The 14,113-nt window shown below is 37.7% G+C and overlaps 1 protein-coding gene across 7 annotated transcripts in view; it reads right to left on the bottom strand.

The window, feature by feature from the left end:
- gria2b (glutamate receptor, ionotropic, AMPA 2b) overlaps positions 1-14,113 on the bottom strand; it is an 82,859-nt gene that overhangs the window by 24,184 nt on the left and 44,562 nt on the right. For all 7 annotated transcript variants that reach the window (XM_063000521.1, XM_063000522.1, XM_063000515.1 and 4 more), the window contains 4 exons: positions 12,448-12,501; positions 5,742-5,900; positions 3,093-3,260; positions 2,540-2,644 (listed from right to left, as the gene is read on the bottom strand). In XM_063000521.1, the coding sequence (XP_062856591.1) occupies positions 2,540-2,644; positions 3,093-3,260; positions 5,742-5,900; positions 12,448-12,501 (486 nt within the window). The remainder of the gene's footprint in view (positions 1-2,539; positions 2,645-3,092; positions 3,261-5,741; positions 5,901-12,447; positions 12,502-14,113) is intronic.

Raw genomic sequence — 14,113 nt, 5'->3', positions numbered from 1 at the left:
TCAGTTTTTGGACTTTATTCCTGTGTGCCGTCTCGTTGCTGCTTGAGATGAGTCCAACCACAGTTGTGTGGAGGAGGTGTGGGGGCCTAATATGACAGGGACAGGTTGCAAATCTTTGTGAAGAACATTTGACAGCTCTAAGCACATGCTGTACTTTATGCTCCTGGACCATGAGCATATGACTGCAGAAGGTAAGTGTGGGTGTTTTGGATGTCCCGGTCTCCTTGGCTGTTGACACCTCAAAGCGGGCAAAGAAGCAGTTAAGTTCTTCTGCTAGCAAGGCAGAAGCATTAGAAGTCATGTGACTGCCACCTTTGTAACTGGCTTGGTGTTAAATACCTTGCAATAGCTGTTGTGGGTCATAGTGTGTGAAGTGGTCCTCATACTTCCTTTTGTAATCCATTTTTGCACATTTGATGGCTCCCTTTAGCTTGGCACTAGCTTTGCTGTAGAGGGCTTTGTCCTTGGATCTGAGGGCAGCATTGCAAGCCTTTACGAGTGTTCTGATCTGTTTCTGGTTGAAGTGCACCCGGATGTGTTTGTCGACTGTGACATTGTTAACACAGGTATTAGAAATGTCCTACTTTGTGTTTTCAGAGTAGTTCCTGAGCTGCAAAGGGGTTCACTTGTAATTGCTTGGTGGCATGTGTGTTCTGTCAAATCTACACACACTTACAGTATGTACAGTGCATCCGGAAAGTATTCACAGTGCTTCACTTTTTACACATTTGGTTATGTTACAGCCTTATTCCAAAATAGATTAAATTCATTTTCTCCCTCAAAATTCTACACACACAATACCCCATAATCACAAAGTGAAAAAAGTTTGTTTGAAATTTGTGCAAATTAATTAAAAATAAAACACAAAAATATAACATGTACATAAGTATTCACAGCCTTTGACATGACACTCAAAATTGAGCTCAGGTGCATCCTGTTTCCACTGATCATCCCTTAGATGTTTCTACAACTTGATTGGAGTCCACCTGTGGTAAATTCAATTGATTGGACATGATTGGGGATTGACAGTGCATATCAGAGCAACTCCAAGCCATGGGGTCAAAGGAATGATCTGCAGACCTGAGAAACAGGATTGGGTCAAGGCATAGATCTGGAGAAGGGTACAGAAAAATTGCTGCAGCTTTATATGTCCAAAAGAGCACAGTGGCCACCATCATCCATAAGCGGAAAAAGTTTGGAACCACCTTGACTCTTCCTAGAGCTGGCTGCCCGGCCAATCTGAGCAATCGGAATAGAAGGACCTTAGCCACGGAGGTGACCAAGAACCCGATGGTCACTCTGACAAAGCTCCAGCATTGCTCAGTGGAGAGAGGAGAACCTTCCAGAAGGTTAGAGTAAGTTAGAGTGGCCAGACGGAAGCCACTTCTCAGTAAAAGGCACATGACAGCCCTTCTGGAGTTCGCCAAAAGGCACCTGAAGGACTCTCAGTCCATGAAAAACAAAATTCTCTGGTCTGACGAAACAAAGATTGAACTCTTTGGCCTGAATGCCAAACGCCATGTCTGGAGGAAACCAGGCACTGCTCATCACCATGCTGTGGGGATGTTTTTCAGCAGCAGGAACTGGGAGACTAGTCCGGGTCAAGGGAAAGATGACTGCAGCAATGTACAGAGACATCCTTGATGTTAACCTGCTCCAGAGTGCTCTGGACCTTAGACTGGGGCGAAGGTTTATGTTCCAACATGACAACGACCCAAAGCACCCAGCCAAGATAACAAAGGAGTGGCTTTGGGAACACTCAATGAATGTCCTTGAGTGTCCCAGCCAGAGCCCAGACTTGAACCTGATTGTACATCTCTGGAGAGATCTGAAAATGGCTGTGCACCAAGACTCCCCATCCAACCTGATAGAGCTTGAGAGGTTCTGCAAAGAAGAATGGGAGAAACTTCCCAAAAATAGGTGTGCAGAGCTTGTAGCATCATACTCAAAAAGACTTGAGGCTATAATTGCTGCCAAAGGTGCTTCAACAAAATATTGAGCAAAGGTTGTGAATACTTATGTACATGTTATATTTCTGTGTTTTATTTTTAATAAATTTGCAAAAATTTGAAACAAACTTTTTTCACTTTGTCATCATGAGGTGTTGTGTGTAGAATTTTGAGGGAAGTGAAGTGATGTGAATACTTTTCGGATGCACTAGAACATCTGAGCATGCTGCCATCTTGGAAAAGTTTGCCGAAGGTTTGGCAAACTTTGAATACTTGTACCAAATCATGATTACAATTGATTGTTAATATCACCAACTGTTGACATCACTGGTTTGAAATCACAAAATAATTTAACTTATTAATAGCCCTAAATTGCCTAGTCCCAACATGTTGACCAGACAAAACGTGAAATAACTTGGGTTCAAAATGTCTGCAATTAAATAAAAGTCAATGTTTTTCCTGCATTTTCCATTCTGTCTTAATTTTTAAAGTGGTCTTATTAGTATGAATACTGTAAATCTAGTGCAAATCTCTATCTTCCTCATGTGATGCATGTTTAAATAGAGCAATAACACATTTTAAATTCTTACCTTAACAGGGCCATTGTTTTTCAGTTCCATAACATGGACAGTATAATTTACCCTCTTTCCATACTGATCGAACTGAATGTTGCCAGACAGACCCTCCACCCGCACCTGCACACAATCAACAACCCAGGCATGTCAAATATAATATCTGCAGTACTGCTTTGATCCATTAATGTAGGATTTATTTATTTATTTATTCATTTAAATGAGCAAGTTTAACTGGAAATGGCAAAAAAATTTATGCATCCACACATCCAAATAATTTGCTACTCTCCTTCAGTGTGTTGCCGGCTGGTTAATTATGAGATAATTATGCTCAGCTGTAAAACATGCAAATGTGCACATTTTGTAATAGGGTTTGCAGAGAATTGTCCAATAAACTAAAAATTGCTTTGAATGTTTGCCATATTAATAAAATAAATTTTTAGTCTTGTGTGAAGTAAAGCAGATGTATGTCAGATTTTTTACATTAAGCTAAAACACACAAAACAGAAATCAGCTGTCCATCTAATAAAACCTCTGGGAAAAAATGTTTATTTTATGTGTGTGTGTTTACCTGTTTAAGGGCACGCTCGATTTCCACACCCTGAGCCCAGGGCACGGCAGGGTTAGCAAGACAGTCTCCATTATTAGCCCGACGAGAGATATCAATCTTCTGCTTGTGCAGGTAGCGAAAAGCCTCAGTCATTACCTGCACAGCATCGTAGGTCAGCGCTGAGGTGTACTATGTAAGGCACAGGAAGAGAGGAATCATTGACCAGTAACTGCTGGAGTATAAGCATTTAATTTTAATACTCTAAGATGCTGTAATAATTATCAATAATCCTCAAACTGCCATTATTTACCTAGTATTTTATATTCTCTTATGTTTAGATATTAGAGATTAACAACCTTCTGTTCTCCAACGCTGTAAGATGAATTATGTGTACTTAATAGAGTCATTAGTCAATACATTTGTGCCTTTTTTTCTTAAGTTCTTTTAGACTCTGTCTATACACATTAAATTTACCCCTGCTTCCGAATTCAGATTTTGGCAATTTTAGTTGTTCCTCTAATCCAAAGCAATATTTTTTTGCATTTCTTCAATGTGTGTCATTTAGGTGAGCTGGCAATGAAAAACTCTCTCTTTATTGGTTGTAGCTTAGTTAATGAATTACCAGTTTCAGCTATTTAACGTAAAAGCCAAAAGAATAAATGATCAGACTAAGACGTTAGTTAGATGGACAAACACAGTTGTATATGGATTTATATATTCTGGAAATATTCTGAAAATGTTCTGGAAACATACAATTTGAAGAAGAGAAGCTCAGGTAAGCAGCAGTAATGATTTTAGGCTGCTGTGTGGTGGATTAGGCAATGACAGCAAAGCATTATCAAATATTGATTTTTTGGGGGATTTTTTTATGCTCAATTATTTGAAGTAAAATGGACAGCATACATGTGATTGTGAGATTCTACTGTTGATATAAATATTGTCAATATTAATACTTTGATGATGTTTTACCGCACCGCTCAACCCGAGCGCTGCACAATGCGACAGCTGCACACACTTCGACAAAGGGCGTTGAGTTTCAAAGATTTCGAGTTTAGGGGACATAGAGTTACAAGGTACCACTGTATTGCAAAATCAAAAGAGTTTCCACAGTTTCAGGTACTGAAATGCTGGATAAGGAAAGTATTATTGGCATATTGTATTTGGGTATTAACCAGTGATGTTAAAGCTAAAGTGAAATAATTGACTGCAGCTGTTATTATAAGTTTAAAACTAATTTGGAATAAAAGCAAGTATTTAGATACAGGTGAATACAGACCAGGAATCCTGTGTCCAATAATTCATGAGTTCCTCAGGCTGAACCAAAAATGTCTTTGGTCATAGCACACTGAGTATTTGATTATTTTAATAATTTTAATTGCACTAGCAAACAGTAATCCTCTTCAACACTACTTAAGAGTAGAGGTGTGCGATACTGCAAAATTTGGTATCGATCCGATACCAAGTAAATACAGGGCCAGTATCGCCGATATCGATACTGATACCGATACTTTTTAATAATTAAGGTAGATGCATCATCAAATTGCTAAATCTGAATTAATTTTCATGAAATTTAAGTTTATTATTGTAATACATACATTTTTGTAAGTAGCTGCTCTCAGTAGGGTTGTAAATAAATTCAGTTGTTTAAAGCGGTCCGATTTCTTGCTTCTGGTGCTTTACTTTCTCACAACGTTACCATCAGGGCGTATCACCACAAAGAGGCTAATGCATAGTTGTGTTTGCTGGGTGAATAAATTTGTAAATTTTTAATAGTGATCGAATACATGTGTCCTTTTTCATTTAAAATATGCTATTATGTTTATATTTATAAGCACAAAGTCAAAAGGAGCTCTCATTCACCAAAAAACTAAATAAGAGCCTCACTATGCGTGCTCCGATTCATGTGCGTAAGGTGCGTCCGCACTTTACATACGTATAGTTTACACTATTATTTCCATAAAATTGCCCCATTTCTGTATCTGCAAAGCAAAGTATTCAAAAACTTACAATCTTTCAATGCCTACCAATGTACTGATGTCTGTTAGGATTATAACTGCGTGATGGTACCACGACAAAACACAGCAGAGCAGGAGGGGAGGAGCGAGGTGTGCATATAAGATGTGAGAGGAGCAGTGTGTGTACAGACATGGTCTTTACTTTCTGATGAAATGGGAGAAACGTGCTGAATGTAGAGGAGAAAAAGTACAACTAAAGTATCGATCCCATCACACTAGTATCGATCCAATACCAATACCAACGTTGGTATCGATAACCCACCACTACTTAAGACAACTTGTGACATCAAGACTTAAGACAACAATGACCATCTTTTCTGTTCGGTGTATTAGAGATAGTGACCTCTGATGTTTGGGGTATTACAACTGCAGTCATTTTCCTGTCAAAATGCCATATGTCCATCTTAGACAACAACATACAATCTTATAGGATAAAAATCTTAATATGGTAATAACGTGTTTTTTTTTATTAAGTTATTGAAATGTGCTGAAATAATTAAATGTATATATTTTTAAGAATTACATGAAAATTGCTGGTCTCTGTAGTGTATTGTGGTCATTTATACACAGGATGAATTTCTATTCTAACACACTTGTTAATACTAATCAGATAAACAAAGAAACCCCAAAAGCCTGCAGTACAAATATACTTTACCCGAATCTTGCTGTCAGCTCCAGGATATTCCTTTTCTTCCAGAGCTTCCCAGCGTTGGTCAAATTTGGACACCAAGGGGTCTTCAAAATCCACAATCTGAAATCCTGACACATTGGCTCCGCCATACTGAATTTTGGACAGGTCTCCATCCGCAAAGCCCTAATAAAGAACACAGTCACATTAATTCAAAAGAAAACAAACAAACAAAGAATAAATAAATAAAAGTTACATAATGGTCATTGTGATTTGCATATGGACCTAATCACCGGTTTCAGTGTTATGCAATGGGTGGTGATCAGTCTTCAACTGCATATAAGGACAGTGGTAGCTCAGTGGTTAAGGTACTGGACTAATAATCTGAAGGTTGCTGGTTCGAGCCCCACCACTACCAGGTGGCCACTGTTGGGCCCTTGAGCAAGGCCCTTAACCCTCAATTGCTTAAAATAAATTGTGTACAGTCATAATTGTAAGTCGCTTTGGATAAAAGCGTCTGCTAAATGCCGAAAATGTAAAAGTAAATATAAGGTTGGGGTATTCACCACCAGCTCAGACTGAAGAAGTCACTTGGATGAGTGACGAAACGTATCTCTACATCAAACTTGTGTCCAGATAAACTTTGTGAAAAGTTTCAACTTTGTGAAAAAAGTTACATTTTCCCCTTTATTAAGATAACTCAATGAAGAGCTTTCTTTTTAAATTTTGGTTCATACTACTGAGATACTACATAGACTTGCATGTGTAAAAATGTGCAAGCCAGCTTTAAAACATGCAAATGTGCACATTTCGTAATAGGGTTTGCAGAGGATTGTCTATTATATAAATAAAAAAAACTTGCTTTGAAGGTTTGCTATATTTTAATGCAATTAAAAGTGAAAGATTGCAAAGTGTGATTTATTGGCTTCTTTCATAATTTACCACAGCCACAAAAAAGCTTTCATTACAAACAGTACAAAATAAATATCTACTCAGCACTTGCTAAGAAAGACGAGGAATCTTGACAGTCCCTTGATTTTTAAACAAAGAATGAATGCTTTTAAAAATAGAGGTGTATTAGTATATTTTTGCCAGTTAACAAAACGCAAAGTGAATGAACAAAAGAGAAACCTAAATAAAATTTGGTGTGACCACGCTTTGCCTTTAACAGCATTAATTCTTCTAGGTAAAGAAGGTAGGTTGTAACACAGTCATTAAGTGAAACAGAAACAGCTGTGTAGGAGGCTTAAAACTGGGTGAGGAACAACCAAACTCTGCTATAAAGGTGAGGCTGTGGATGACAGTTTTATGTTATAAGTCATACACCATGGCAAGACTGAGCACAGCAACAAGACACAAGGTAGTTATACTGCATTAGCAAGGTCTCTCCCAGGAAAAGATTTAAAAGCAGACTGGGGTTTCAAGATGTGCTGTTCAAGCTCTTTTTAAAAAGCAAAGAAACGTTGAGGACAATAGACACAGTGGTCGGCCTAGAACACTTAGTACAGCAGATGGAGTACACATCATGCTTACTTTCCTTCAAAATAAGAAGATCAGAACTGGCAGAAACCAGTGGGACCCAGGTACACCCATCTACTGTTCAGAGAAGTCTGGCCAGTCTTCATGGAAGAACTGTTGCCAAAAAGCCATAACTTAAGTGGGGAAACAAGGCCAAGTGACTCAACTATGCACAGAATTAGGGTGCAGAAAATTCTGGAATGAAGAGAATAAATGTAAAATATATGGCTGTAACAGAAGGCAGTTTGTTCGTCAAAGGGCTGGGAAAGGTCAATGACGCCAAACATACAGCCAATGTCATTAAGAACTATCTTCAGCATAATGAAGAACAAGCGGTCCTGGATGTGATGATATGATATGATCTTAACATCATCAAGTCTGTCTGGGATTACATGACGAGACAGAAGGAATTAAGCAAGTCTACATCCACAGAAGATCTGTGGTTAGTTCTCCAAGATGTTTGAAACAACCTCCCTGCTGAGTTCCTTCAAAAACTTGAGAAATTGATGCTGTTTTCAAGGTAAAGGGTGGTCCCACCAAACATGGTGGGCATTGCACTGCAAAATTAAATTGTACTAACATGATGGCGGAGCATGCAGATTACCTGCGAGCATTGTTGCTGTTGTTACAGATGTTCATGTTATGCAAAAAGCAAGCATCAATCAACTATTGGTGATTTATTTAAATATTTTATATTGTAAACTTTACAGCCATTGTTGCTTTCTCTATCCTCTACAACTTGACATGGCCACAGATGGTGTCACGCTTTGCGCTGAAAACCCTAGTATTCTTCAGTTCCAGCTGCAAACAAACATTTATAGTTAAGAAGCTTTTTTTGGTGGATATGCGCTGAACTGATTCAAAATTAGGTTTGTGAACCGGAACTGGTTTGTGCCCATTCCACATCAGTCGAAAAGGGCTATTAGTGGTCACCACTGATAAGCCAACTATTTGCCAACTAGCTATAGCTGATTTTTTGATAGTTACTGGAGCTGGCTTATTGGGTAGGTATAAAATAATTTTACAGACATAGACGATTAATTTTAGTTGATTAGCTAGGTAAATCTTCCAGCAAAGAAAGGTGGCTCTGTACACCGCTAAAACTGGATGCTGTCATTGTATTCTTACTGCACCATTCTCAAAATGAAACTATGCCCATGTTTAAATACCCTATTTAGAAAAAGCAATATTTTTTGTTGCAGCCCACCCAAATAATTTAAATGCCCACTGTCCTATTAACTGTTGCCATGGTGATGGTGGACGCTGGCGCATTTGGCTGCCGCTACCGTTACCGTATTTTACCGTATTTTACCGTATTTTATTGTATTTTTATCGTTTTTCGTTTTCATCTTTTTACACACCTTGTGGATCTATTTCTTTTATGTTACTTTTGATACTTTTATTTGTGCTTTTGATACTTTTTGTTCTTTCTACTGTACATCGCGTCTGCGGCCGGTGGTGAACGGTGGATGAGTTTTCCTGGGATCGGCACGATGTTGAACTATTCCGTTGACCAGCTGAGGAAGTTCAACAACTGCACTACTCCATCGTGTATTTCAGTCATCAAACAGCTTGGACTCCTTCGCCGGCCTCGTTATATTCACAGGGGCTCCCGGAGAAAGCTTGTTTATCTTCGAAACGGTAACGCTATTCCATCCTTCTGGTCAGCCGTGCGCACTGTCGCTCCGCAAACACGTCATCAGAGCGCTGCTGCCTTGCACACCAGTAGCGGTGTAGTCTCCATGACAACGCTGTCCACGGAGTGGGATGGGAAACGCGGAGTGGACTTAGCAAATCTCCGTTCTCTTCCTCGTTCCTCACAGCCAACTACACAACAATACCACTTGAAAATGGCATTGCTTAATGTTCGTTCACTCAACACAAAAAGTACTGTACTCAGTGAATTTATATCTGACAGTGAACTAGACTTTTTCTGTCTCACTGAAACTTGGCATAAACCCTTGGATTATTTTACGTTAAATCAGACCACGCCAATGGGATACTCGTATATTGATGAACCTCGTATGGAAGGGCGAGGTGGTGGTGTTGCTGCAGTCTATAGGGATGATATTAAAATAACCACTTTGTCTTTTCCTGCTGCTCTTTCTTTTGAACACCTGGCTTTCAAGTTGTCAGGGCCTACTCCTCTGGTCACTGCTGTAGTTTATCGTCCGCCAAAGCCAAACGCTTCCTTTCTCTCTGATTTTTCAGATTTTTTAACCCAGCTTAGTGCCCTCTCATCCTCTGTACTGCTTATGGGTGATTTTAACATCCATATTGATGACAACAACTGTAAATTTGCCAGGGAATTTTTGGAATTGTTACAGTGTTTTAATTTCACACAACATATACATTTTCCAACTCATAAAAAAGGTCATACTCTTGACCTTGTCTGCTCTACTGGTGTCCTAGTTCATCAGCCGTCCAGCCATGACCTTACTGTCTCTGATCATTTGACAATCATCATGGACATTGAGGTCACTAGGCCCATCACTAGAGCTAAACGTAAAATATCCTTCAGGAATCTTCAATATATCTCTCCCTCTGCTTTCTCAGATTCTCTTGTTAAAAAGATGTCTGTCTGTCCTGTACTGTCTAGTAATTCATCTGACCTTGTCGATTACTATAATGACATACTCGCCTCATGTCTTGATGAGCTGGCTCCTTTGAGAACCAAATTTGTTTCATTTAGTCATTCCGCACCATGGTACACAATTGAGCTTTACCAAATGAAATCCCGTAAACGCCAGCTTGAAAGACTTTATAAGAAAACCGGTCTAACAGTACATTATCAGATTTATTCTGATTATCTTCAACATTACAAAGACGCTCTTACGGCAGCCCGATCCACTTACTATTCCGAACTCATACATGCTGGATCAACAAATCCTAAGACTCTCTTTTCCACAATAAATAAACTTCTCAAACCAGTTGACAATACTACCAATTCCTTTACAGTTGACAAGTGTAACTCTTACCTCTCATTTTTTCAAACAAAAGTTGAGAATATCCACAATTTTCTGACAGTTTCCCCTGTCATCTCTGTTTCTCCGCCTATCTCATCTCAATTTATTACCCAGCCTCTGTCTCAGTTCTCACCTGTGTCTCTTTTGGACCTATCTGAGATCTTAACAGGGATGCGAAGCTCCACTTGTGTTTTGGATCCTGCTCCATCAAAACTTGTTAAGGGTTGTTTTCCAGTTATCTCATCACTTATCACAGAGATAATCAATTCCTCTCTTAGTTCTGGCTCAGTCCCTCAATCACTCAAATTGGCTGCTGTTACTCCCATACTTAAAAAACCTGGACTTGACTCTAACATTTTGAGTAACTTTCGGCCCATTTCCAATCTTCCATTTCTGTCGAAAATACTGGAACGTGTTGTTGCCTCACAGCTCAAAGATCACCTAAATTCCAATAATCTATTTGAATCATTTCAGTCTGGTTTCCGCCCCCAGCACAGCACTGAGTCAGCCCTCCTCAAAGTCACAAATGACCTTCTTCTTTCCTCAGACTCTGGACAAATTAATATTCTCGTCCTCCTTGATCTTACTGCAGCTTTTGACACCATTAATCACTCCATTCTTCTGTCCCGCCTTGAATCCTCTGTCAACATCACTGGTACTGCCCTTTTGTGGTTAAGGTCATATCTCATAAACAGACAACAGTTTGTTAATATCAACAATTGTAGTTCTGCCATTGCTCCACTGTCCCAAGGCGTTCCCCAAGGCTCAGTGTTAGGTCCCCTTTTGTTTATTCTTTATATGCTCCCCCTTGGTGACATCATACGTCGGCATGGTTTACATTTCCACTGCTATGCTGATGATATTCAGCTTTACATCTCCTCCAAATCCATTAATACTGAACTTCACTCCACTCTGACAAATTGCATCACTGAAATGAAATTGTGGATGAAAGCTAATTTCCTCAAATTAAACTGTGAAAAATCAGATATGATCATCGTAGGTCCTACAACCCTGGCAAAAACCACAAAAAATTTTCAAATTACCATTGATAATGACACTTTGTCTCCGTCTTCTAACATCCGAAATCTTGGTGTAATTTTTGATAGCAACCTCTCTTTTGACCGCCATGTAAATCACATCACCAAAACTGCTTTCTTTCATCTAAAAAACATAGCACGTCTACGTCCATCACTCTCTTTTTCTGCCGCCGAAACCTTGATTCATGCTTTTATTACATCCAGAATTGATTATTGCAATAGCATCCTTTATGGTACATCTAACAAAATCCTAAAAAAACTTCAGTATATCCAGAATTCAGCTGCTCGCCTCCTTACTCATACTCGCTCCCGTGATCATATTACACCTGTTCTACAAAAACTTCATTGGCTTCCCGTTGCTCAACGCATTCAATTCAAAATTCTTCTATTCACTCACAAAGCTCTCCATAATCAGGCCCCATCCTACCTCACCGACCTGCTCCATCAGCACATTCCCTCCCGTAGCCTTCGCTCTTCTGAGGCTAACCTACTGTCCATACCCTCTAGGACCAAGCACCGGACCTGGGGTGACAGGGCCTTTTCCATAGCTGCTCCATCTTTATGGAATGCTCTCCCCAAACACCTACGAGATTGTCCTGACCTGTCCAAATTCAAGTCACTTCTCAAAACTCATCTATTCAGAGTGGCATTTAACTTGTAACAACACAAAATAAATGCTTTTATTTTTGCTATTCTTTTTAATAGTTTTTATACTTAGATCACGACAGAAATGTGAAGTCCTAGATCCTAAAACTTGTAAAGTTTTCAGTTTCCTGATTGCATGTAAATCTGTCCTGTTTCTGTCTAATTTTAAGAAATTGTTCTATATTTGTTGTTCTCTCTCATAATTTAGCTAATTTTTAATGAACTGTCTTATGCTGCTCTCTTTGTTTTTATCTTAATTATTCTTGATGTTGATGTACTATTTTGATTTTGTACTATGATTTGTATGGTGTATGTACGTATTTGTTTTGATTATTTGTCTTATGTAAAGCGTCTTTGAGTATCTTGAAAAGCGCTATATAAATAAAATGTATTATTATTATTATTATTAACACCTCTGTTTGTGGATATAATAAAATTTGGCTATTACAGACATGTTTATTGCTGAAAGTATTGAAATCTGGATACTTTATTTATATTTAAAACATAACAAAATATTATAAATAATACTGTTTTAATCAGCATACATGGTGGGAAAACATTACTTACCAGGTTTGCTATGATATAGTGATATCCCTTCACATGTCTTCCAGTAGTTATTATCTGCAATATAAAAATCAGTTGCAAATCATATTTAGAATCCTTAGGGTTTTCCTTTTTTTTTTTTAAAAATCACTGCAATCTACTGTTATCTAATTCTTTAAAAAAAATAATTCTAGGGAAGTTTTTGCCCTTTTCTGATTTCTTCTATTTTTTGTATTTGTCAGACTTAACTATTTCAGATCTTCAGATTTGAATATGACAAAAAAGTAAACACAAAAGAACACTTTCAATATAATTATTTTATTTATTAATAGAATAAAGGAACACTACACCAACTGCCTCTGTGTACAAAATAATTAACACACAGTCATCAAGACAATCAAATTTGAATATTTCAGTACAAATAAACTAGACACACCCAGACTCAACCTTTCTGTTATGTATACCAAAAAGTTAAAAGTATAACTTTTTAAAGTTCTGTTACATCTGGTGTGGCTTTAGGGCCTGGATGACATAGCCTAACTAATGAAATTCTGTTTCAGCCAAAAAATACTGAGGGAGAATATCTGGTCATAAGTCTATGACTAAAACTTAACTAATTCATTAATTAATATAAAATAAAGTTTCGAAGTGACTTATTTTATATTATTGTCTTGATATGCATAAATAATGGAAATCAAGAGGAGGCAAATCATTTTATAGAATTCTCCATAGCATGCAGAATTGTGTGTCTATTTACAGCCAACTCCACCAATGACACCATAGTTTGAAATTGCACACAAAATCAGTTCTTTATTGAGCTGAATGATAATTAATACTTAAGAGATCAATTAGGCTTGTAAAAATAATACAAAAAAGTCTGATTAAGCATTCTGCAATAAAACAATAATACACAATATGATATAGTTTAAATCAACAAGAAATGTGCACACTACGATCATAATTTGACCTCACCAGCACCTTAAAGTCACCAAATAATAAAAAGCTGTTAAATGCAGGAAAAAAATGTGGTTCTTAAGTCATTGTTGCAAAGCACTTGTGTTATTTTGTGTTCGTTTTTTATGTTAAGTTTATAAATTACCATTACCATTAAGGCAATTCTTAATAAAAAGCAACAACCTACAAGTAAAAGGGCAAAATGCTTCTTTCTTCCCACCCGATGTCACAATATAACATATTTGTCTTTTACATGAAGTTCTACGGATCACACAACTGGGAAGTGGTTTGTAAGATAAGGATTCGATATCAACCCAGTTGGAATTGTCTAAGAACTAGGACATCATATGTTTAATTTGCGCTTACCAATTATAAAGTTGAAAGTTACTTGATTTGTGGTTTACTCCTGTTCTATACATACTCAGTTATACATGTGTTTATATTTTTAAAGAAATTTAGGGGAATGTAAATAGGCATAATTATAATAACAAAATAATTAAATTAAATTGACCTACAAAAAAAAGAATTTGAAAGAGAAGACCTAACCTGAAGCTCTTGTTTGGTTGTTCCCCAAAGTGGTAGATAAATGGCACTGAATAAATCGTCTAATGTGTAATAAATACGCCTGAAGATATCTGAACCCTGTTTCAGCTACTTGAAAGGGAGATAGCTATTGTATATCAACATCTAGCATGATGTTTAATGATGACTTTGTCCCCAGATAGCTTACTATATT

The sequence above is a fragment of the Trichomycterus rosablanca genome, chromosome 8 (assembly GCF_030014385.1).
Source record: "Trichomycterus rosablanca isolate fTriRos1 chromosome 8, fTriRos1.hap1, whole genome shotgun sequence".
NCBI classification, from domain to species: domain Eukaryota; kingdom Metazoa; phylum Chordata; class Actinopteri; order Siluriformes; family Trichomycteridae; genus Trichomycterus; species Trichomycterus rosablanca.
Note: the sequence above shows the minus strand (reverse complement) of the source record. Positions and strands in the feature narration are given on the sequence as shown.